General features: G+C 47.0%; 1 protein-coding gene across 4 annotated transcripts in view; it reads left to right on the forward strand.

Moving 5' to 3' along the window:
- The window catches only part of MFSD3 (major facilitator superfamily domain containing 3), a 63,320-nt gene extending 37,506 nt beyond the window's left edge, over positions 1–25,814 (forward strand). For 3 of the 4 annotated variants that reach the window (XM_069221156.1, XM_069221153.1, XM_069221154.1), the window contains exons 5-6: positions 17,452–17,561; positions 25,364–25,814. In XM_069221156.1, the coding sequence (XP_069077257.1) occupies positions 17,452–17,561; positions 25,364–25,537 (284 nt within the window). In that variant the 3' untranslated portion in view covers positions 25,538–25,814. The remainder of the gene's footprint in view (positions 1–17,451; positions 17,562–25,363) is intronic. The other variant, XM_069221155.1, reaches the window with a different exon arrangement.
- Positions 25,815–26,015: the final 201 nt, after the last annotated feature.

The following is a 26,015-nucleotide window of genomic DNA, read 5'->3' on the forward strand; positions in this document are numbered from 1 at the left end:
AGGCTGGCAGAGACTGGTCAGCCTAGCACTAGTAGTTGAGCTGGCATGCAGGGGGTGTCTCTAAATGCCCTCTGTGTGCATTTCTCAATAAATCCCACACTGGCATTAGTGTGAATATATTGTGCTGAGAAGTTTGATACCAACTTCCCAGTATTCAGTGTAGCCATTATGGAACTGTGGAGTTCATGTTTGACAAACTCCCAGACCATATACTCCTTATGGCTACCCTGCACTTACAATGTCTAAGAATTGGCTTAGACACTGTAGGGGCATAGTGCTCATGCAGCTATGCCCTCACCTGTGGTATAGTGAACCCTGCCTTAGGGCTGTAAGGCCTGCTAGAGCGGTGACTTACCTATGCCACAGGCAGTGGGTTGTGGGCATGGCACTCAGAGGGGAGTGCCATGTCGACTTAGTCATTTTCTCCCCACCAGCACACACAAGCTGTGAGGCAGTGTGCATGTGCTGAGTGAGGGGTCCCCAGGGTGGCATAATACATGCTGCAGCCCTTAGAGACCTTCCCTGGCCACAGGACCCTTGGTACCAGGGGTACCATTTACAAAGGACGTATCTGTGTGCCAGGGCTGTGCCAATTGTGGGAACAAAGGCACAGTTTAGGGAAAGAACACTGGTGCCGGGGCCTGGTTAGCAGGGTCCCAGCACACTTTCAATCATAACTAGCATCAACAAAAGGCAAAAAGTTAGAGGGTAACCATGCCAACAGTGGCATTTTCCTACAAACATAAACTACACTTCCAAGAAAACCTGGACCTAAAGCTTCCTCATGCATGACTTCCATAGTTCAATAAGATATCAGCAGTCCATAAAACCTACATCAACCTTCTTTGCTTTGCTTCAGCAGCCTTTGATAGGTGATTTCCTTTCCTTTTTTGTGTGTTTTCATTCGTTTAGTCTGTTGTGTTGGTTTAGCAGGAGGAGTTGCTTATAGTTTTACTGCTTCTCGCTGTCTGCTTGAGATGTTTTCCTTGTGTGGTGAATTTCCTTTCAGATTAGAGCCCATAGGCGTTTTACATTGATAGTAGGTTTCTGCAGCTAACTGTGATTGGACCTAGAAGCTGGGGGCTTATGTTGTCTGACATTGCACCACCTGTGAGCGATAGTGGATTAGACCTGAGGGGAGAATAAAATTATTTTTGGGGGCGTTTTGTAGGGCTACTGTGAATCCCTGTATATTTTATAGCGAAGATATAAAAATGTATAGATGGTGGTCATGATTTTTCTGGGACCTACATAAAGTGTGTGTTTAATGGTCTGTGTAGGAAATGGCACAAAGTGCCATGAAGATGAGTATAGACAAGGAGATATTGTAGAAGATGCAACAAGCTCATATTGCATTATGTGATGGCCTCTGACTTTGTTCAGCTTGCTTTGTTGGTGGCTTTGATATCTCTGGTTAAAAGGTTGAAGACACTGTGAAACTTAACACCTTTCCTACCCCTCGCCCTGGAGGAAGTAGATTTATGAGTGGCTACGTCTTATTGAACAAGGGCAAGATAAATGCCAACAGGGCACGACAGTGCTACGTAGAGGTCCATGTTGAATCTTTTGAATGGTTTAAATGCATTCATTTTGAATGAAGAGGAACAGAATCCTTCTTCCTTGGACAGAGGTGATCACTTTTCAGGAGCCCGAGTCTGCCTTCCAGGGGACCTTCTCTAAAGTGAAGGCATTGAAGATGTAAGAGGAGGATTTCTCAGCCGATTCCAAAGCTTGGGTTCACATGGCATCCTAGCAAAAGAAACACAACTTCCAAGACAGACTCAGGAATTGAAAATCCTGCCCCAAGGATTAACAGGGCGACCAGTTTGAGAATCAGAGGGTTTTGTTTAACGCCACCAACCTGTACCACTCTCCTTGAGCCGAATGGCCCCCTACTGAAAAGTTGCACTATATAAAAAACTGCCTCCAGAAGTCCATAGGTAAGGAGCTAAGTAACTGCTTCAAGGCAGAGTGTTCCAGGTGCTCGTTAGTAGATAAGGTGGCCTACAGCCTGATTTTAGACCTCGAGAAATTCACTTTTTTGGGAAAGTGTTCCAGGGAGTCAAAAAAAGCATTCATAGATCCTGGTACGCCTGTGAGGACAAATAATAACTTCTCCTACCGTCTCTTCAAATGAACTTCATATATGCATAAATGTGAGTGCATCACATACAACCTTTATATCGAAAACATTAAATTTATCTTTTATATTAACATGTCCTGTAAGACTCAATAACAAGTTAACTTTATCATTCCATTTATATTTGCATAGCGAGAATAACAATCGCTTTAAGTTATATCACCTTCACCAAGCATTCATCAGATGCATCACTCACTCTGACTGTGTTAGTGAACATTGTTAGAAATGGGGTTTCCAGTTGGCTAGGGTATGCACCTAAGCCAGGAAGGACACGCCACTCTAGCCAGGGCGAGGGGGTTACACACCCAAGATAATCCCTGCTCACCCCCTTGGTAGCTTGGCACGAGCAGTCAGGCTTATCCCAGAGACACTGTTTAAAGCACTTGCACAACATACACAACACACGTGACACAATAAATACACCACAAAGGAGACACAACAACAAGTTATATAAAAATAAACGGTATTGCATAAAATATCATTAGACCAAACAAAACATGTATCAGTAATACCCTGCTACACGAGCAGTTGGCAGAACATTACACAGGTTCTCTGCGAAAATAAGCAGTAGTCAGGTAAACATATAGGTTACTGGTATTCTGCAACACATGCAGTAGTCAGGTTGTCACTATCACCAAAAATGCACAAGTCAAAATAAACATGTTATCAGTAGTGCGTAGACATCCGCATGAATGCACATAAGATGACACATTCCCAGGAGAGCCTATGAAAACGAAACATCCCGCATGGCATATGCCATAGAACATTACTTTCCCCAACACAGGTCATCAGTATGAGTGCACATAAAATGAAGCATTCCATGTGGCACACATCAGGCACCAAAAATGAACATGTCAGAAAGTGCCCAGAGTCAGAAAGGTGAAGGCCTCGTCATGGAGGCACGGAGTACACGGAGATGGATGCGCATCTGTGCTTCCTATTCAAGGTGTGCAGTAAGCCACAGACGGCTCGGCAGGGACGGGGTCTCCGTCAACGGTTTCCCGCCCTGCGAGCCCGGTTAGAGATGTCGCTCTGGACAGGGCAGATCTCCCCAGGTCTGCGTAGGAGCCCTGGTGCTCCTATTATGGGGACTATGGTACATCCTTACTCCGAGCGGAAACAGGACCTCCGTTGAGGTTTCCGTCAGTGCCTTATCGGACAAGTAAGCACAAGAAATGCCCTGGCAGTAGGGTGCAGTCCTCCAGGTACTCCCTTGGTCAGAAGCAGCCCGGTCTACCCTCGGAGGATGGGCGGGTCAGCAGCCTAACCTCCCCAGAGCCCGGCTCAACCTCGGCGCTCTCGCTATCGGAACAGCAGGCAAGGGAGCGCTTCGGCCCGCACTGAGGTCTCCATGGGCCAGAACTCCACGCTCTCTGCGAGGCTGCAGGGAGGCCACGGCGGGCACACAGGCGGTGCCGCGATACCCCTCCGGCGGGGCGGCGAGGGGAGAGGAATTTTTTGGGCAGGACACACCCCACCGCCTGCATCCTCGCTGTGCGGCTTGGGGCTTCTGTGAGAGTGTGGCCTAGGATGGCCTCCCATGGCTACAAAGTCTTACTCACTGGGTTGTAGACTATAACGTGTTATAAATGTGGCTGGTTGGTTGTCTGATTAAACCTGTAAGAAGTTCTATTTTAAACCAAAACAAGATTTTAAACCTTAACCAGATAGTGTGACTTTGATAATAGGTGAACTTTAAGTTGGCAGAACCTACGCCTCTGAACATAAGAGAATAAATAACTTCTTAGTAACTGAGAAGGAAACGTTCAGTTGTGTTAAGAACATTAAAAACAAAAAGTAGTTAAAATCAATATATATTTATTTTTATCACAGTAGTTATCCCTTAGGCACTTCCTCTCTAAATTTACAGGGGCAAAATGCCTTTCTGCTGCCTCCTTATTTAGCTTTTTTTATTTAATTTCCACAACAACTCACATTTTTCACAGTAAACAGTAATGGCCACCATTTCATTTCTAAAATTCCAACAGCTAGCCAATCAGAACGCTTGTTCTTTCAAGACTCACAGGAGCCTCTCGCTCCCGCGATGGCATGAAGGATCACAGCTAAAACTGGCCTCTCGATCAATCATAGGGCTCTATTTTTTAATTTGCGCTCTCGCTGGAGGCCCGCGTAACTCTCGTGAGCCCAAGTAGTCCAAATATATAATTATTTTTTACCCTTAATTTCTCAAAAACTAATCAACGGATTTACACCAAATCACAAAAAGCACAATCTGCGGACCAAAATCTAGTTTCTTGCTAAATTTGCTGTAATTGCGTTCAGCAGCTTCCGCTGTATCCTGTGTCTAAAGACATCTATGGAAAATGCATGGATAATTTTTGGGACCCCTTTTGTTTCTCGACCCCTGCTTGACGGATCACTTTGAACCTTTCCAGGAAGGAGCTGAAATGGATGAACTTTTTTTTGGATAGTTTCGTGAAGGTTCATCAAAGGGGGCCAAAGTTATTAGAAAACCAAAAAACGCTCTGATTGTGGAAAAGCATAGCTAAGTATAAGTACGTACTGGCGAATATCAGTACGTAATGTATATGTATGTGTGTGTATACATAAATATATATATACACACACACACATATGTGTTTGTGTGTGCCTGTATACATACGCACCTACCTTAAATATACTTACCTTGCGTGATAAAGGCTTGCATGCTAAAGGTATATCCATGCTAATGCCTGCATTGTAAAGGCTGTTTACCGCAAGACAGTAATTGGATTAGGTGTTTGATGTTTTTGCTCCCATAAGGCTTGTAACGTTAACTAGATCCACAGGTACGATAACTCCATATCTATCTATCTATCTATCTATCTATCTATCTATCTATCTATCTATCTATCTATCTATCTATCTATCTATCTATCTGTCAGTTTATGTATCTCCATAAAGTTACTCAATCAACAAGGTCTTTAGTCGGCGCAGTTTTCTTACATAGTTTATTAAAACTATTGCATATTTAATTTTCATTTTTATCACTTTTAATTGTGTGGGGATAAAGTCAGGCATATACATGAGGGTGGATGGGACAAGACTGTTTTCCAACTCTGTTTCCCTTCAGATGGCGGACTGCCATACAGAAGAATCTGCCCCAGACCAGCTGCTGTTTCAGAAGCGACTCTGCCATGTGAATGACTTACCCAGTGCCATTATTCTTTGGCATTCGCTCCGACACATGACTGGATTGGAACCAGCCTTATTTGTATTACAGACCATTACCCAGCTGTAGGAAGTTGGCTCTGTATGCACTATTTCAAAGTAAGAAATAGCATGCACAGAGTCCAAGGGTTCCCCTTAGAGGTAAGATAGTGGCAAAAAGAGATAATTCTAATGCTCTATTTTGTGGTAGTGTGGTCGAGCAGTAGGCTTATCAGAGGGTAGTGTTAAGCATTTGTTCTACACACACAGGCAATAAATGAGGAACACACACTCAAAGACAATTCCAGGCCAATAGGTTTTTATAGAGAAAAATATATGTTCGATGGCATCTGTCGCTGTAGATACGCATGTTTTGCAATAGCTCGCCATCTGGTGTTGGGCCGGAGTGTTACAAGTTGTTTTTCTTCGAAGAAGTCTTTCGAGTCACGGGACCGAGTGACTCCTCCTTTTGTGTCCATTGCGCATGGGCGTCGACTCTATCCTCGATTGTTTTTTTTCCGCCATCAGGTTCGGACGTGTTCCTGTCGCTCCGAGTTTCGGAACGGAAAGATAGCTAATTTCGGAAGATTTTCGTCGGTACTGTTGCGTTTGGGATCGGCGTAGTTAGATTCAACACCGCATCGAAGATCGAAGAGCTCCGGTGCCCTTCGGGGTAGTTTTTCGATCCCGCGTCGGGGCCTGGTCGGCCCGACCGCGTGCAGAAGAACGCCGATGGAACGGACCCCGTTCCGTTTCTGTCCCAAATGCCACAACAAGTACCCCTATACAGACCAACACTTGGTCTGTAACCTGTGCCTGTCACCTGAGCACAGTGAAGAAACCTGCGAGGCCTGTCGTGCGTTCCGGTCCCGAAAAACACTCCGAGACCGTCGAGCCAGAAGACTTCAAATGGCGTCCGCGCCGACAGCCCACCGAGAGTTCAAGGAACAAGTAGAGGAAGGTACCTTCTCGATCCACGAATCGGACTCCGAGGAATTCGATGACCCACGAACCGTGAGTAAGACGTCGAAAACAACACATAAGAACATTGACAAGGCCCAGGGGACGCCACTGCCACCAGGCCATGGCTCGACCCATAAATTCGGTGACCGACCGTCGGCACCGAAAAAGGCCCAAACAGTGCCGAGACCGTCCGACTCCGGTCGAGACACCGGCACGCAGCCTTCTCGGGACCGAGAAAGTGCTGGAGACAAGCATCGACACCGAGATAGCGGTGTAGACACGGCTCGACGCCGAGACATCGGCACCGACGAAGATCGACGCCGAGAGGTTTCGGCCCCGAAAAAGAGAAAAGTCAGCTCAGAGCCGAAAAAACATGCAGACAGGGTTTCGGTGCCAAAACAACCTGCAACCGACCCAGCTTCAGGCTCTTATACAGAGGAGCAATCACTAACCTCCCAAATGCAAAAGCATAGGTTTGAGGAAGAGCTGCAATCAACCAATGTAGACCATACGCAAAAGCGTATTTTCATATAGGAGGGAACAGGGAAAATAAGCACCCTTCCCCCTATTAGAAGAAAGAGAAGACTGGAGTTCCAAACTGAACAAACACCACAAACAAAGGTGGTGAAAAAGGTTACTCCACCACCCTCTCCTCCACCTGTAATTCACGTCTCACCAGCACAAACTCCATCACATTCCCCAGCTCACACCACCATGAGCCAGGGTGACCAGGACGCATGGGACTTATATGACGCCCCAGTGTCAGATAACAGCCCTGAGGCATACCCTATGAAGCCATCTCCACCAGAGGACAGCACTGCGTATTCTCAAGTGGTGGCTAGAGCAGCACAATTTCACAATGTAAGCCTCCACTCAGAACAGGTTGAGGATGACTTTCTATTCAACACCCTCTCCTCCACCCACAGCTCCTACCAAAGCCTGCCTATGCTCCCTGGTATGCTCCGGCACGCAAAAGAAATTTTTAAGGAGCCAGTCAAAAGTAGGGCAATCACACCAAGAGTGGAAAAAAAGTATAAGGCGCCCCCTACAGACCCTGTTTTCATCACTGCACAGCTGCCACCAGATTCCGTCGTTGTAGGAGCAGCTAGGAAAAGGGCCAACTCCCACACGTCTGGGGATGCACCACCCCCAGATAAGGAAAGCCGCAAGTTCGATGCAGCTGGAAAGAGAGTCGCAGCACAGGCTGCAAACCAGTGGCGCATCGCCAACTCTCAAGCACTACTTGCGCGCTATGACAGAGCCCATTGGGACGAGATGCAACACCTCATTGAGCATCTACCCAAGGAACTGCAAAAGAGGGCGAAGCAAGTGGTTGAAGAAGGTCAAAACATTTCAAACAACCAGATACTCTCCTCCATGGACGCAGCAGACACAGCTGCAAGGACAATTAATACATCTGTGACCATCAGAAGGCATGCATGGCTAAGAACGTCTGGGTTTAAACCAGAGATACAGCAGGCAGTTCTCAATATGCCTTTCAATGAAAAAGAACTGTTCGGTCCAGAAGTGGACACGGCGATAGAAAAACTTAAAAAGGACACGGACACTGCTAAAGCAATGGGCGCACTCTACTCCCCGCAGAGAAGAGGAAACTACGGCACCTTCCGCAAAACACCCTTTAGAGGGGGGTTTCGGGGTCAGGCCACACAAGCCAGCACCTCACAGGCAACACCGTCCAGTTACCAGGGACAGTACAGGGGAAGCTTTCGGGGCCAATACAGAGGAGGGCAATTCCCTAGGAATAGGGGAAGATTTCAAAGCCCCAAAACCCCTACAACTAAGCAGTGACTCACATGTCACTCATCCCCTCCACACAACACCAGTGGGGGGAAGAATAGGTCATTATTACAAAGCATGGCAGGAAATCACTACAGACACTTGGGTTCTAGCAATTATCCAACATGGTTATTGCATAGAATTTCTACAATTCCCTCCAAACATACCACCAAGAGCACAGAATTTATCAAAACATCATTCCGAGCTCCTGGAGACAGAAGTTCAAGCACTATTGCAAAAGAATGCAATCGAATTAGTACCAAACACACAAATAAACACAGGAGTTTATTCACTGTACTTCTTAATACCAAAGAAGGACAAGACGCTAAGACCAATCCTAGACCTCAGAATAGTAAACACATACATCAAATCAGACCACTTTCACATGGTCACACTACAAGAAGTGTTACCATTGCTGAAACTACACGACTACATGACAACCTTAGACCTCAAAGACGCATATTTCCATATACCGATACATCCATCGCACAGGAAATACCTAAGGTTTGTATTCAAAGGAATACATTACCAATTCAAAGTATTGCCTTTCGGTTTAACAACAGCACCAAGAGTCTTTACAAAATGTCTAGCAGTAGTCGCTGCACACATCAGAAGGCAGCAAATACATGTATTCCCGTATCTAGACGACTGGCTAATCAAGACCCATTCGTTAGCAAAGTGCTCACACCACACAAATCAAATCATACAAACCCTCTACAAACTAGGGTTCACCGTCAACTTCGCAAAATCAAACATCCTGCCGTGCAAGGTACAACAGTACCTAGGAGCCATAATAAACACGACAAAAGGAGTAGCCACTCCAAGTCCACAAAGAATTCAAAACTTCAACAACATCATACAACGCATGTATCCAACACAGAAGATACAAGCAAAGATGATATTACAACTCCTAGGCATGATGTCTTCATGCATAGCCATTGTCCCGAACACAAGACTGCACATGAGGCCCTTACAACAGTGCCTAGCATCACAATGGTCACAAGCACAGGGTCACCTTCTAGATCTGGTGTTAATAGACCGCCAAACTTACCTCTCGCTTCTATGGTGGGACAATATAAATTTAAACAAAGGGCGGCCTTTCCAAGACCCAGTGCCACAATACGTAATAACAGCAGATGCTTCCATGACAGGGTGGGGAGCACACCTCGGTCAACACAGCATACAAGGACAATGGAACGTACATCAAACAAAATTGCATATAAATCACCTAGAACTGCTAGCAGTTTTTCAAGCACTAAAGGCTTTCCAACTAATAATAGTTCACAAATACATTCTCGTCAAAACAGACAACATGACAACAATGTATTATCTAAACAAGCAAGAGGGGACACACTCAACGCAGTTGAGCCGGTTGGCACAAAAAATATGGCATTGGGCAATTCACAACCAAATTCGCCTAATAGCACAGTTTATCCCAGGGATTCAGAATCAACTCGCAGACAATCTCTCTCGAGATCATCAACAGGTCCACAAATGGGAAATTCAACCCCAAACTCTGAACACTTACTTCAAGCTCTGGGGAACACCTCAAATAGACTTGTTTGCGACAAAAGAGAACGCAAAATGCCAAAACTTCGCATCCAGATACCCACACAGGCAGTCCCAGGGCAATGCCCTATGGATGAACTGGTCAGGGATATTTGCCTACACTTTTCCTCCTCTCCCTCTCCTTCCTTATCTGGTAAACAAACTCAGTCAAAACAAACTCAAACTCATATTAATAGCACCAACTTGGGCAGGGCAACCCTGGTACACAACGCTGCTAGACCTATCAGTAGTACCACACATCAAACTGCCCAACAGGCCGGATCTGCTAACACAACACAACCAACAGATCAGGCACCCAGATCCAGCATCGCTGAATCTAGCAATCTGGCTCCTGAAATCCTAGAATTCGGACACTTACAACTTACACAAGAGTGTATGGAAGTCATAAAGCAAGCCAGAAGGCCATCCACCAGGCACTGCTATGCAAGTAAATGGAAGAGGTTTGTTTGCTACTGCCATATTAATCAAATCCAACCATTACACGCAACTCCAAAAGATGTAGTGGGTTACTTGCTTCACTTACAAAAATCTAACCTAGCTTTCTCTTCCATTAAAATACACCTTGCAGCAATATATGCATACCTGCAGACTACCTATTCAACTTCCCTATATAGGATACCAGTCATTAAAGCATTCATGGAGGGCCTTAAAAGAATTATTCCACCAAGAACACCACCTGTTCCTTCATGGAACCTAAATGTTGTCCTAACTAGACTTATGGGTCCACCTTTTGAACCCATGCACTCCTGCGAAATACAGTTCCTAACCTGGAAGGTTGCATTCCTCATCGCCATTACTTCCCTAAGAAGAGTAAGCGAGATTCAGGCGTTTACAATACAAGAACCTTTTATACAACTACACAAGAAGGTCGTCCTAAGGACTAATCCTAAATTTTTACCAAAGGTTATTTCACCGTTCCATCTAAATCAAACAGTGGAACTTCCAGTGTTCTTCCCACAGCCAGATTCCGTAGCTGAGAGGGCACTACATACATTAGATGTCAAAAGAGCATTAATGTATTACATTGACAGAACTAAAAACATCAGAAAGACTAAACAACTATTTATTGCATTCCAAAAACCTCATGCAGGAAACCCAATATCAAAACAAGGTATAGCCAGATGGATAGTTAAATGCATCCAAATCTGCTACCTTAAAGCTAAACGACAGCTGCCCATTACACCAAGGGCACACTCAACTAGAAAGAAAGGTGCTACCATGGCCTTTCTAGGAAACATCCCAATGCAAGAAATATGTAAGGCAGCCACATGGTCTACGCCTCACACATTCACCAAGTACTACTGTGTAGACGTGTTATCCGCACAACAAGCCACAGTAGGGCAAGCCGTATTAAGAACATTGTTTCAGACTACTTCCACTCCTACAGGCTGAGCCACCGCTTTTGGGGAGATAACTGCTTACTAGTCTATGCAAAACATGCGTATCTACAGCGACAGATGCCATCGAACTGAAAATGTCACTTACCCAGTGTACATCTGTTCGTGGCATCAGTCGCTGTAGATTCGCATGTGCCCACCCGCCTCCCCGGGAGCCTGTAGCAGTTCGGAAGTTACCTTCAACTATTTGTATATATATCATTTCAACCTAAAATAGGTACATACTTAGTCACTCCATTGCATGGGCATTATTACTACAATACAACTCCTACCTCACCCTCTGCGGGGAAAAACAATCGAGGATAGAGTCGACGCCCATGCGCAATGGACACAAAAGGAGGAGTCACTCGGTCCCGTGACTCGAAAGACTTCTTCGAAGAAAAACAACTTGTAACACTCCGGCCCAACACCAGATGGCGAGCTATTGCAAAACATGCGAATCTACAGCGACTGATGCCACGAACAGATGTACACTGGGTAAGTGACATTTTCATTTCTTAGTTTATTTTAAGAACCACAGATTCAATATTTACAATCAATACTTCAAATGAAAGGTACTTCACTTAGGTATCATAGGAACTTTGAATCAGCAAAATAGCATGTACAGTTTTGGCAAAAATGGCAATAAGCTATTTTAAAACTAGACAGTGCCAATTTCAACAGTTCCTGGGGGAGGTAAGTATTTGTTAGTTTTGTAGGTAAGTAAACCACCTACAGGGTTCAAAGTTGGGTCCAAGGTAGCCCACCGTTGGGGGTTCAGGGCAACCCCAAAGTTACCACACCAGCAGCTCAGGGCCGGTCAGGTGCAGAGGTCAAAGTGGTTCCCAAAATGCATAGGTTTCAATGGAGAAGGGGGTGCCCTGGTTCCAGTCTGCCAGCAGGTAAGTACCCGCAACTTCGGAGGGCAGACCAGGGGGGTTTTGTAGGGCACCGGGGGGGACACCAGTCAGCACAAAAAGTACACCCTCAGCGGCACGGGGCCGGCCGGGTGCAGAGTGCAAACCGGCGTCGGGTTTGCAATGGAGTTCAATAGGAGACCCAGGGGTCTCTTCAGCGAAGCAGGCAGGCAAGGGGGGGCTCCTCGGGGTAGCCACCACCTGGGCAAGGGAGAGGGCTACCTGGGGGTCGCTTCTGCACTGGAGGTTGGATCCTTCAGGTCCTGGGGGCTGCGGGTGCAGTGTTTTTACCAGGCGTCGGGTTCTTAGAAGCAGGCAGTCGCGGTCAGGGGGAGCCTCTGGATTCCCTCTGCAGGCGTCGCTGGGGGGGTCAGCTCTGGATACTCACATAGTCGTGGGGAAGTCTTCCATGTAGTGTTGTTTCTCCGCAGGTCGAGCCGGGGGCTTCGAGTGCAGAGTGGAAAGTCTCACGCCTCCAGCGGGAAACATGGAGCCCTTTTAAAGTTGTTTCTTTGTTGCAAAGTTGTTTCTTCTTTGGAGCAGAGCCGCTGTCCTCGGGAGTTCTTGGTCCTTTTCAGATGCAGGGTAGTCCTCTGAGGCTTCAGAGGTCGCTGGACCCTGGGGGACGCGTCGCTGTTGCAGTTTTTCTTGAGGTGAGGAGACAGGCCGGTAGGGCTGGGGACAAAGCAGTTGGTGTCTCTGTCTTCTCTGCAGGGCTTTCAGTTCAGCAGTCCTTCTTCGTCTTAGGTTGCAGGAATCTATCTTCCTAGGTTCTGGGGGCCCCTAAATACTCAATTTAGGGGTGTGTTTAGTTCTGGGGGGTTAGTAGCCAATGGCTACTATCCCTGAGGGTGGCTACACCCTGTTTGTGCCTCCTCCCTGAGGGGAGGGGGCACATCCCTAATCCTATTGGGGGAATCCTCCATCTGCAAGTTGGAGGATTTCTAAAAGTCAGTCACCTCAGCTCAGGACACCTTAGGGGTGGTCCTGACTGGCCAGTGACTCCTCCTTGTTTTTCTCATTATCTCCTCCGGCCTTGCCGCCAAAAGTGGGGCCGTGGCCGGAGGGGGTGGGCATCTCCACTAGCTGGAATGCCCTGTGGTGCTGTAACAAAGGGGGTGAGCCTTTGAGGCTCACCGCCAGGTGTTACAGCTCCTGCAGGGGGAGGTGAGAAGCACCTCCACCCAGTACAGGCTTTGTTACTAGCCACAGAGTGACAAAGGCACTCTCTCCATGTGGCCAGCAACATGTCTGGTGTGTGGCAGGCTGACAAAACTAGTCAGCCCACACTGGAAGTCGGGTATGTTTTCAGGGGACATCTCTAAGATGCCCTCTGGGGTGTATTTCACAATAAAATGTACACTGGCATCAGTGTGCATTTATTGTGCTGAGAAGTTTGATACCAAACTTCCCAGTTGTCAGTGTAGCCATTATGGTGCTGTGGAGTTCGTGTATGACAGACTCCCAGACCCCTATACTCCTATGGCTACCCTGCACTTACAATATCTAAGGTTTTGCTTAGACACTGTAGGGGCATAGTGCTCATGCACCTATGCCCTCACGTATGGTATAGTGCACCCTGCCTTAGGGCTGTAAGGCCTGCTAGAGGTGTGACTTATCTATGGCGTAGACAGTGTGAGGTTGGCATGGCACCCTGAAGAGAGTGCCATGTTGACTTAGTCATTTTCTCCCCACCAGCACACACAAGCTGGCAATCAGTGTGTCTGTGCTGAGTGAGGGGTCCCCAGGGGGACATAAGACATGCTGCAGCCCTTAGAGACCTTCCCTGGCATCAGGGCCCTTGGTACCAGGGGTACCAGTTACAAGAGACATACCTGGATGCCAGGGTGTGCCAATTGTGAAAACAAAGGTACAGTTTTAGGGAAAGAACACTGGTGCTGGGGCCTGGTTAGCAGTCCTCAGCACACTTTCAAATCATAACTTGGCATCAGCAAAGGCAAAAAGTCAGGGGGTAACCATGCCAAGGAGGCATTTCCTTACACCAGCCCTGCTGGCCTTCTACTGCTGGTATTGACTTATGACTGGCCCTTCCTCAGCTCTCCCATTGTACAGCTGCAGCTCCTCCAGTGTTTGCCAAAGAGAAGGCTGACGCCAGAGTAGTGCTGCAGAGTTGCCCTTTGCTACAGACGACACTTTCAACTGCTCCAGCCTTTGTTACTAGAAGCACCTGGCCCTCTGGGGCCAGTGATTCGTGTTTTTCTACTATGAGGTAGTGCTGCAAAATCCTGGCATGTTAAATGCTGTACCCCCCAAAAAATTGATGTTTCTGCGGTTTTAACCTTTGGTACCGAGCCACCTTCCAGATATGTAACTGATTGCTCCCCAGGCTTGTCGTCTTTTCCGAGGTTGGTTAGAGAGAGAGAGTAATACATGAAAAACAGCACATGTATTTCGCAAGGATCACAAAACAATTTCGGAAATATCAGCTTTGAGCACTGCATTGCCAGGATCAAAACACACACTCTCAAGCATCCCACCGCCCCTTCCTTTTCCCCTCTCCTCCCCACTTCGCTGACAGTAAACCCTGGAATCTTCCGGTCCCGCAGAATTTCCAGCTGGCACCTGTCATTTTCTTACAACTTTGGTCGACGAAGAGGCCATTGCAGGTCAAGCTGCAATTGATTCCCAGCTTTTTTACGCCCTTCAGGATGGTGAAGTAGTCTGGGACCTTCAGAAGGGCAAGGATCTTGTTTTCTCTCTTCTGTTGCTGTACCATGAACGTAGAACATCGTCTGCAGCAGCCGTCACAGTCATACTCCACTGTACGACACTCTGTTCCTCCTTCTCAGGTAGCATCAGTCGATCATCTCTGCTCGCCAGTGTCCTGCGCTGTCCCACAGGCATCTTCTGTCCTTCCTTCTCCACACCTCGGCCCAGAGCCTTCCTCTCATTGACTCTTCCCGGCCGCAGATTTGTGCAGTTTTGTATTGATTACTTCAAGGACCCCAAAACACATTGAGTGTTTTCCATAACTACACGAAAGAGGAAGGACCCATGCTCTGCTCTTTTTTGGTCCAAAGCTGTGTTGTGCCATTCTCTGCCTCCAGTGTCCTCTTCCCTCTCTTACTGTTTAAGTCCCTCACTCCAGACCAAGCTGTCTGCTAGGCTGGATAGAAACCTCCATCACATATTCCAAGGTAGGAAAATCCCTTAATAAGACTGTGCCAGAGTGATCTTATCCAGGCTACCCACCCCAAAAACCCTCTGAAATTCCATCAAATGTGACCCTTGTCTTACCTTCAAGAAGAACATGAGACATACCTTCTTTGCGGCTCCTAAGCCCACAGACATATCCTGCCACTGCTGTCCTTTTCCACTTTCCACCATTGGTTCCATGTTATGTAATATTGTGCATGTTCTGCAGTTTCTTTAATACTTACTGGCTTACTTTGTAAGCACTCTATCAACCGAATCTAGGTCTACACTTCACTGTACAATCACTGCCTTCCCATTTCACTTGCTGTTTATTAACATGTTGTTTTAACCATTTAAAGACGTTTTACCCTGAGATACTACTGTGTAATCAGGAAACCCCAGGGCACTGCTCCCTAGAGACCTGTTCCCCTCATTGAGTATCTTCTGGTTTGAGTGTCTCCGCACTGCTGTCTCTTGTGTACCTCTGCCTGCTCCTTTCCGTGGGTTGACATCTGTCCACCTCCACCTTATCCACCTCTGTGTTTCTGTTGATCGCTCTTCCCAGGCCCAGTTTTCTGTCTTACTCCCCTTTGGAAGTTTGGTAAATCCCCACTGACGGGTAAATGCTGTTTTTCTTTCTTTGAGTAAGGTAAATCCCCACTGACAGGTAAATGCTGTTTTTCTTTCTGTGTGTAAGGTGAATCCCCACTGACGGGTAAATGCTGTTTTTCTTTCTTTGAGTAAGGTAAATCCCCACTGACAGGTAAATGCTGTTTTTCTTTCTGTGTGTAAGGTGAATCCCCACTGACAGGTACATGCTGTTTTTCTTTCTGTGTGTAAGGTGAATCCCCACTGACGGGTAAATGCTGTTTTTCTTTCTGTGTGTAAGGTGAATCCCCACTGACAGGTAAATGCTGTTTTTCTTTCTGTGTGTAAGGTAAATCCCCACTGACAGGTATATGCTGTTTTTCTTTCTGTGTGTAAAGTGAATCCCCACTAACGGGTAAATGCTGTTTTTCTTTCTGTGTGTAAGGTGAATCCCCACTGACAGGTAAATGCTGTTTTTCTTTCTGTGTGTAAGGTAAATCCCCACTGACAGGTACATGCCGTTTTTCTTTCTGTGTGTAAAGTGAATCCCCACTGACAGGTACATGCTGTTTTTCTTTCTGTGTGTAAGGTGAATCCCCACTGACAGGTAAATGCCGTTTTTCTTTCTGTGTGTAAGGTAAATCCCCACTGACAGGTACATGACGTTTTTCTATCTGTGTGTAAGGTGAATCCCCACTGACAGGTACATGCTGTTTTTCTTTCTGTGTGTAAGGTGAATCCCCACTGACGGGTAAATGCTGTTTTTCTTTCTGTGTGTAAGGTAAATCCCCACTGACAGGTACATGCTGTTTTTCTTTCTGTGTGTAAAGTGAATCCCTACTGACGGGTAAATGCTGTTTTTCTTTCTGTGTGTAAGGTGAATCCCCACTGACAGGTAAATGCTGTTTTTCTTTCTGTGTGTAAGGTAAATCCCCACTGACAGGTACATGCTGTTTTTCTTTCTGTGTGTAAAGTGAATCCCCACTGAGGGGTAAATGCTGTTTTTCTTTCTCTGTGTAAGGTGAATCCCCACTGACAGGTAAATGCTGATTTTCTTTCTGTGTGTAAGGTGAATCCCCACTGACAGGTACATGCTGTTTTTCTTTCTGTGTGTAAAGTGAATCCCCACTGACAGGTAAATGCTGATTTTCTTTCTGTGTGTAAGGTAAATCCCCACTGACAGGTACATGCTGTTTTTCTTTCTGTGTGTAAAGTGAATCCCCACTGACAGGTACATGCTGTTTTTCTTTCTGTGTGTAAGGTGAATCCCCACTGACGGGTACATGCTGTTTTTCTTTCTGTGTGTAAGGTGAATCCCCACTGACGGGTAAATGCTGTTTTTCTTTCTGTGTGTAAGGTGAATCCCCACTGACAGGTACATGCTGTTTTTCTTTCAGTGTGTAAAGTGAATCCCCACTGACAGGTACATGCTGTTTTTCTTTCTGAGTGTAAGGTTAATCCCCACTGACAGGTAAATGCTGTTTTTCTTTCTGTGTGTAAGGTGAATCCCCACTGACAGGTACATGCTGTTTTTCTTTCTGTGTGTAAGGTGAATCCCCACTGACAAGTAAATGCTGTTTTTCTTTCTGTGTGTGAGGTGAATCCCCACTGACAGGTACATGCTGTTTTTCTTTCTGTGTGTAAGGTGAATCCCCACTGACAGGTACATGCTGTTTTTCTTTCTGTGTGTAAGGTGAATCCCCACTGACAAGTAAATGCTGTTTTTCTTTCTGTGTGTGAGGTAAATCCCCACTGACAGGTAAATGCTGTTTTTCTTTCTGTGTGTGTGTGACAGCGGCTGCAATCTTCAGCATCATCCTACAGCACTTTCTGGCCGGGATGATCACAACTTTCACCTTCAGCATTATGATGCAGTGCACACAGAAGGCGGCGGAGAATATCCAGGTATTTCTGTCGTGTGCCAGAGGATTGAATGTATGAAATCCAGGGAGAGTCCTAGGCCTGAGCAAGAGTCTACAGGTCTGGCTAACCTGAACCAGAGTAGGGGATTTATGTGATTGAGCTAGTGGGCCGTGGCCCACCTACACCATAGGAAGGGATATATGTGATTGTAGTAGTGGTTACGTGTACGTGGCTCACCAACACCGGAGTACGGGGGACATTTATACATTAGTGAGCATGTGCAGCTACTACTCCCATTACAGGATGGGGTATACGTGACTGAGTGAGAGAGTACAAGTACGGCTCACCTGCAGCAGAGAATGCAATATATGTGACCGATTAAGCGTCTGCTTGTATGACTAGCCTACTCCAGAGGATGGGATATATGTGATAAGTGACCGTATACAGATATGCCTTTTCCACACTAGTAGATGGGATACACGTGACCTAGTGAGCAGGCTACAGTACAGCTAACGTACGCCAGAGTAATGCTTATGTGTGACAGAATAACAGTGTTTAGGTAGGGCTCACCTACTTTACAGAATGGGCTATATGTGACAGAGGGAGAGTGTACAATTATAGCTCACGTATTCCAGAGAACGTGAATGTGTGTGACCAAGTGACAAGGCCTAGCATGTGCAGATAACTGAGTTAGAAGTACTGAGTCTTCAAGGGCATTTGTGGTGATAGTGTGTTCATGTACAGTACATATCAGATGTGCTGCGCAAATCGGCCTAACACCTGTTGTGATCTCAGATGTCATTCATAATGGCCTTACTTCCAGGTAGAGAGCACCAGAATGGAATATTCACCTTTGCTGAAAATATAAAGACATGATCCACGTGCAGCTAGGCTGTGAGTGAATATTGCAGCCCCTGCTCTCTGCAGTCCTTTTGGTCCACTTGCACTCTGAAGTTTATTCTGACAGCCCACCCATCAGGCTATGTAAAGTATAGGCTTGTTTTGGGCTTTCTTTGGAGAGTCGTTGATCTTTCCTAACAGAGTTGTTCAGCTATACTGTTTCCTCGACCAAGTGTCTCATGTCTCAGCAGCCCAGTAAACCTCCAAGCCAAGCAAGAGCCAATTCAGTCACCACTCCTGCACAAGGGTAGCCAGGTAGGGGATGTAGGAAGCTGGCCCTGTATATACCATACCAAAATGAGGTATGGTGTGTACAGAGTCCAGGGTTCCCCAGAGGCTTAATAGAGGCTAAAGTAGCTAATACTAATGCTGTCTTTTTCTGTAGTGTGGCTGAGCAGTTAGGCTTATCAGAGGGTAGTGTAAAGCATTTGTTGTACACACACAGTCAATAAATGAGGCACACACTCAATGACTAACTCCAGGCCAATTGTTTTTATATAGCAAAAAATATATTTTGTTACTTTATTACTAGAACCGAAGGATCTTTGTTACAGGTAAGTACAGTTGTAAGTATCAAGCATATGTATCAAAGGTCCTTTGTTTGGATTTTGCAGGCAAAGCAGTTTATAAGTAAGCAACACTTTTCAAGTTTAAAATTTGACAATTTTCCATAGGAGTCCATAGAGTCATGGGGGGGAGTGTTCTCACAGAAAACAGGTAAGTACACGACTTATGATTCCAGTCTTCAGGGGTTAGGAGGTCCACAGGTCAAAGTTCATACTGACCCAATAACACACCACCAGCAACACGGGGCCGGCCGGGTGCAGAGGTCAAAGTTGGTGTCGGGTTTGCAATGGAATCCTGTGAGGACTAGGGGAATTAGTGGAGAAGAGGTTGCAGGTAAATACCCATGGTTTCAGGATACAGGCCTGGGAGGTTTAGGTCAGCACCAGGGGGCGGCAAACAGGTCAGCACCAAGCACACACCCTCAGTGGCACAGGGGTGGAAAGGTGCAGGGTGCAAACACAGCATCAGCGCCCATTGCTTTTCAGTGGGGGTAAATCCGGGGTTGGGGGGCGGGAGGCAGGCAAAGAGGCTGCAGGCTGGGTCCATGGGGTTGGGTCTGGAAAACAAAAGGCTGGCCAGGAAGGAGGGGTGCCCACTGGATGTTGCTGGACCATCGGTCGGATTCCCCAAGGCCAGGGGGCTGTGGGTGCAAGGGTATCTTTAGGCATCGGGAATATTTGTCGGATCCAGTCGTGGTCAGGGGGAGCCTCTGGATTCAGGCTGCAGGCGTTGTTATGGTGGCCAGCCGTGGTCAATCCAGGATGGACTCGAGGTCAGACTCACCTGGGGAACTTCTCTGGATCGATGGGCCACCTGGACCCGATCAGTGGGCGTGAGGTGGAGAGTGGGCAGGACTCACGGATCCGGTGCGGTTCTGGAGTCCTTTTGGTGATTTCTTCTGGACAGGACCACTGTCCTCTGGAGTTCTTGGTCCTCTGCTGGGCAGGCAGGCCTCTGGGGGTTGTAGAGGTCACTGGTCGTGCAGGATGTGTCGCCTTCTTGGAGCAGGGGTCTTTGAAGCTGCAGACAGGCCGGTAGGGCTGGGGCCAAGTCATTTGTCGTCTGGAGTCTTCTCTGCTGGGGTCGGCTAAGCAGTCTTTCTTCTTTCTTCTTTTGTCTTCTTCTTGAGGTCACCAGGAATCTGGTGAGTGAGATTCAAGGGAGTCCATAAATACTAGATTTAGGGGTGTTGCTGGGGTCAGAGGGCAGTAGCGAAAGGCTACTGTCCCTGAGGGTGGCTACACCCTTCCTGTGCTCACTTTCATTACCGTATTGGTCCCTACCCTCCAAAACAAGATGGAAGGTTCTTCAGGGAGGGGGGTCACTTCAGCTCTGGACACCTTAGGGGTGGTTCTAGCTGCAGAGGTCACTCCTCCCTATTTTACCTAATTTTCCTGACTGACCTGCCGCCAGAAGTGGGGCTTGGTCCCAGGGTTGGGCATCTCCACTAGCTAGAATGCCCTGGGGCACTGTAACAGGAGGCCTAAGGCTTTGAGACTGGCCGCCAAATGTTACAGTTCCTGCATGGGAGAGGTGTGAAGCACCTCCACCCAAAACAGGCTTTGTTTCTCATCCCAGAGAGCACAAAGGCTCTCAACCCATGGGGTCAGAAACTTATCTTGGTAGTGGCAGGCTGGCACAGGCTGGTCAAACCTGCATTAAAGGATTGGGTAAAATACAAAATGCCCTCAGTGTGCATTTTACACTAAGTCCAACACTGGCATCACTGTGAGTTTTTTTGTGCTGAGAAGTTTGATACCAATCTTCCCAGTATTCAGTGTAGCCATTATGGAGCTGTGGCATTCGTAATGACAGACTCCCAGCCCAGATACTCAGTATGACCACACTGCACTTACAATGTCTAAGAATTGACTTAGACACTGTAGGGGCATATTGCTCATGCAGCTATGCCCTCACCTGTGGTATAGTGCACCCTGCCTGAGGGCTGTAAGCCCTACCTAGAGGGGTGACTTACCTATGCCACAGGCAGTGGGTTGTGGGCATGGCACCCTGAGAGGGATGCAATGTTGACTTTGCCTTGTTCTCCCCACCAGCACACAGTCTGCAATGGCAGTGTGCATGTGTTTGGTGAGGGGTCCCTTAGGGTGGCACAAGACATGCTGTAGCCCTTAGAGACCCTCCCTGGTCACAGGGCCCTTGGTACCACTGGTACCTTTTACAAGGGACTTAGCTGTGTGCCAGGGGTGTGCCATTTGTGGAAACAGTGGTACAGTTTTGGGAAAGAACAGTGGTGCTGAGGCCTGGTTAGCAGGATCCCAGCACACACACAGTCAAGTCAGCATAAATATTACGCAAAAAGTGTGTGAGTGTGTGGTGGGCAGTTAACCATGCCAAAGGGGGCACTTTCCTACAGGGGATCACAACAATCCACTGCACACATGCAACTGTGTTTGCTACAGCTCTCCATCAACTTAAGAAAACATGGTTAAAAGGCAAAAAATTTATACTTTTATCGTCATCATTCCTTGGAGGATGCCACTCAAGGAACTCAACAATACCTCCGGCTAAGTTGGTCTTGGAGGCCAGAAGGTGTTTTCCACTGTGACGAAAAATCAAGTTTGAGATGGTCCCAGGAAGACCACTTTAATTGGAGAGATTCTTTCCATCCCGCTCTTGTGCATGGTTGGTGAAAGATTTCTCCGAAAGAGACACACGTCTAGATTACTGAAGAAAAAAATTGTCAAATGTAAACGTTTGTTAAAATTCTTAATCTTATTGTAGGGAAATGCCTTCTTGGCATGGTTACCCCCTGACTTTTTGCCTTTGCTGATGCCAAGTTATGATGTGAAAGTGTGCTGAGGCCTGCTAACCAGGCCCCAGCACCAGTGTTCTTTCCCTAACCTGTACCTTTGTCTCCACAATAGGCACACCCTGGCATCCAGGTAAGTCCCTTGTAACTGGTACCCCTGGTACCAAGGGCCCTGATGCCAGGGAAGGTCTCTAAGGGCTTCAGCATGTCTTATGCCACCCTGGGGACCCCTCACTCAGCACATGCACACTGCTTGCCAGCTTGTGTGTGCTGGTGGGGATAAAACGACTAAGTCGACATGGCACTCCCCTCAGGGTGCCATACCAACCTCACACTGCCTCTGGCATAGATAAGTCACCCCTCTAGCAGGCCTGACAGCCCTAAGGCAGGGTGCACTATACCACAGGTGAGGGCATAAGTGCATGAGCACTATGCCCCTACAGTGTCTAAGCAAAACCTTAGACATTGTAAGTGCAGGTTAGCCATAAGAGTATATGGTCTGGGAGTCTGTCAAACACGAACTCCACAGCACCATAATGGCTACACTGAAAACTGGGAAGTTTGGTATCAAACTTCTCAACACAATAAATGCACACCGATGCCAGTGTACATTTTATTGTGAAATACACCAGGAGGGCGTCTTAGAGATGCCCCCTGAAAACATACCAGACTTCCAGTGTGGGCTGACTAGTTTTGCCAGCCTGCCACACACCAGACATGTTGCTGGCCACATGGGGAGAGTGCCTTTGTCACTCTGTGGCTAGTAACAAAGCCTCTACTGGGTGGAGGTGCTTCTCACCTCCCCCTGCAGGAACTGTAACACCTGGCGGTGAGCCTCAAAGGCTCACCCCCTTTGTTACAGCGTCACAGGGCATCCCAGCTAGTGGAGATGCCCACCCCCTCCTGCCACGGCCCCACTTTTGGTGGCAAGGCCGGAGGAGATAATGAGAAAAACAAGGAGGAGTCACTGGCCAGTCAGGACAACCTCTAAGGTGTCCTGAGCTGAGGTGACTTTGACTTTTAGAAATCCTCCATCTTGCAGATGGAGGATTCCCCCAATAGGATTAGGGATTTGCCCTCCTCCCCTCAGGGAGGAGGCACAAAGAGGGTGTAGCCACCCTCCGGGCTAGTAGCCATTGGCTACTAACCCCCCAGACCTAAACACACCCCTAAATTGAGAATTTAGGGGCCCCCAGAACCTAGGAAAACAGATTTCTGCAACCTGAAGACGAAGAAGGACTGCTGACCTGAAGCCCTGCAGAGAAGATGGAGACACCAACTGCTTTGGCCCCAGCCCTACCGGCCTGTCTCCCCACTTCAAGAAAAACTGCAACAGCGACGCGTCCCCCAGGGTCCAGCGACCTCTGAAGCCTCAGAGGACTACCCTGCATCTAAAAGGACCAAGAACTCCCGAGGACAGCGGCCCTGTTCCACAAAGACTGCAACTTTGCAACAAAGAAGCAACTTTTAAAGACCACACGTTTCCCTCCTGAAGCGTGAGACTTTCCACTTTGCACCCGACGCCCCTGGCTCAACCTGCGGAGAACCAACACTACAGGGAGGACTCCCCGGCGACTGCGACCCTGTGAGTAGCCAGAGTTGACCCCCCCCCTGAACCCCCTGGCGACGCCTGCAGAGGGAATCCAGAGGCTCCCCCTGACCGCGACTGCCTGCTTCAAAGAACCCGACGCCTGGTAAAGACACTGCGCCTGACCTCCAGTGCAGAAGCAACCCCCAGGTGGCCCTCTCCCTTGCCCAGGTTGTGGCTACCCCGAGGAGCCCCCCCCCTTTGCCTGCCTGCATCGCTGAAGAGACCCCTGGGTCTCCCATTGAAACCTATTGCAAACCTGACGCCTGTTTGCACCCTGCACCCGGCCGCCCCCGTGCCGCTGAGGGTGTACTTTCTATGCTGACTTGTGTCCCCCCCGTGCCCTACAAAACCCCCCTGGTCTGCCCTCCGAAGTCGTGGGTACTTACCTGCTGGCAGACTGGAACCGGGGCACCCCCTTCTCCATTGAAGCCTATCCATTTTGGGCACCACTTTGACCTCTGCACCTGACCGGCCCTGAGCTGCTGGTGTGGTAACTTTGGGGTTGCCCTGAACCCCCAACGGTGGGCTACCTTGGACCCAACTTTGAACCCTGTAGGTGGTTTACTTACCTACAAAACTAACAAATACTTACCTCCCCCAGGAACTGTTGAAATTGGCACTGTCTAGTTTTAAAATAGCTTATTGCCATTTTTGCCAAAACTGTACATGCTATTTTGCTGATTCAAAGTTCCTATGATACCTAAGTGAAGTACCTTTCATTTGAAGTATTGATTGTAAATCTTGAACCTGTGGTTCTTAAAATAAACTAAGAAAATATATTTTTCTATATAAAAACCTATTGGCCTGGAATTGTCTTTGAGTGTGTGTTCCTCATTTATAGCCTTTGTGTGTACAACAAATGCTTAACACTACCCTCTGATAAGCCTACTGCTCGACCACACTACCATGAAATAGAGCATTAGAATTATCTCTTTTTGCCACTATCTTACCTCTAAGGGGAACCCTTGGATTCTGTGCATGCTATTTCTTACTTTTAAATAGTACATACAGAGCCAACTTCCTACACTTATGCTGTTCGAATTGGCTCCCAGTGTTGCTTTCAGTATGGGTGAAAAGTATGTTCCTTTCTTTACAAATACAATTCCATTTCTGTCCCTTTGTATTTATTCTAGGGCAGTATCATAATGTCTCGCCAACTGTGTTATTGTCCTGCTTTTTTTCCTAAATCATTCCTCCCTAAAGGAATAGTTGGAATGTGCTGTAGATTTGTCATGGGTGTTGAAGGTATCCATAATTGGTTCAGGAGACCTTCTCAAATATTAAAAGTCGTTATTTTGTCTCCACCTATGGCTAGATTTTTTAAGTCAATCAAGGAGTTCAAGCTGGTCCCAGAGAGAAAAGGCTGTGCACGAACAGTAATAAGGGCATTTGCAACAGAAATATTTGCTGTACTGCTATTAAGCCGTCCCCTTACCAATTTATTCAACATTATAAACTGTTGGCGGGAGTGTTCCTAGAGAAATCTTTGGGGTCAAGCTACTTTCAGTAGATGTTATTATCCAAATCCAGACTCAATAACATTGACAAACTAAAAAAGTCAATAAAGTGTTCTGTAATCTTCTATCTAATTACTGATTCTCTGTAATCTTCTATCTAATTACTGATTCACTCAACCATCCCTCTAGACGGCATTTATTTGCACCGAAGAATCGTTGTTACAGGTAAATATATTTTTTATATAGGTTAAGGATCCTGTGGAAAACAAAATCAGCAGTGGCACAAAGGAAGAAGGGTGCAGCTACCAGGGAGGGATATCACTGGAGGCAAAATTAGAAGCTTGTCGGATAACGATGAGCCAATATGTTGGTTTTGTAATTGGGGACCATGCACAAGCATGTTTCTCTCATCATAAACATGGCATCTACAGATAAGGTGTGATGGAAAACAAGGGTCAGCCTGAAGAACGCCAAGGGCAGGGCAGGAACATGATCGGAAATTGAAATACATGTGATGCACTACAGTGGAAGAGCTCACATCCTATGTCTTTTCTTGCAGGCCACTCACTACAGTTTCCTTGCCACTGTGGAAGTATTGGGCAAACTTACCTTCAGTGCCGTTTCTGGTGGACTCGTAGATGCTGTTGGATTTGTTCCCAGCTTTTTTCTTTTCCTTCTGCTGTCTTCTCTGACTGTCATTCATATTCGTAGAGCACCTGTTACTGTAAGCTGAACACGGTGAAAGAGCCGTGGGTTTTTATATCCTTGTTGTCAGTGGTTTTGATCCGGTGTCCATCGTAGAGCTGTGCTCTGGACTACTCAATGGGACCTTTCACATATGGAGGCTCTGACTTCTGCCTGCCTCACACCATCCCACATACACACTTGAAGAATACGGGAAACGCAGCACGATGAGTATATCGCCCTCTCACGAGATTCCCTGGAAACGTTGGTCATTGTCTTTGAATGTAATAAACTGCTGTGCAGGATTGGTTTACCTGAAAAACTAACTGATTGAGTGTGTCATTGTGTCAATCTACTTCCATTTACTAAGCACACACCACTATACTCACAGAACACTGGCTTAAAACAAATGTAGGAAATGACACGTTATTGAAGTACAGAATATGAACTAGTTAACTTGTGCAAGAAGGCAGAACATATCACCATTGAAGTGTGCATTTCTGTGGAGCCCTGCTGTTGCACATAGT

Source organism: Pleurodeles waltl, chromosome 2_2 (assembly GCF_031143425.1).
Source record: "Pleurodeles waltl isolate 20211129_DDA chromosome 2_2, aPleWal1.hap1.20221129, whole genome shotgun sequence".
Taxonomy (NCBI): Eukaryota; Metazoa; Chordata; class Amphibia; order Caudata; family Salamandridae; genus Pleurodeles; species Pleurodeles waltl.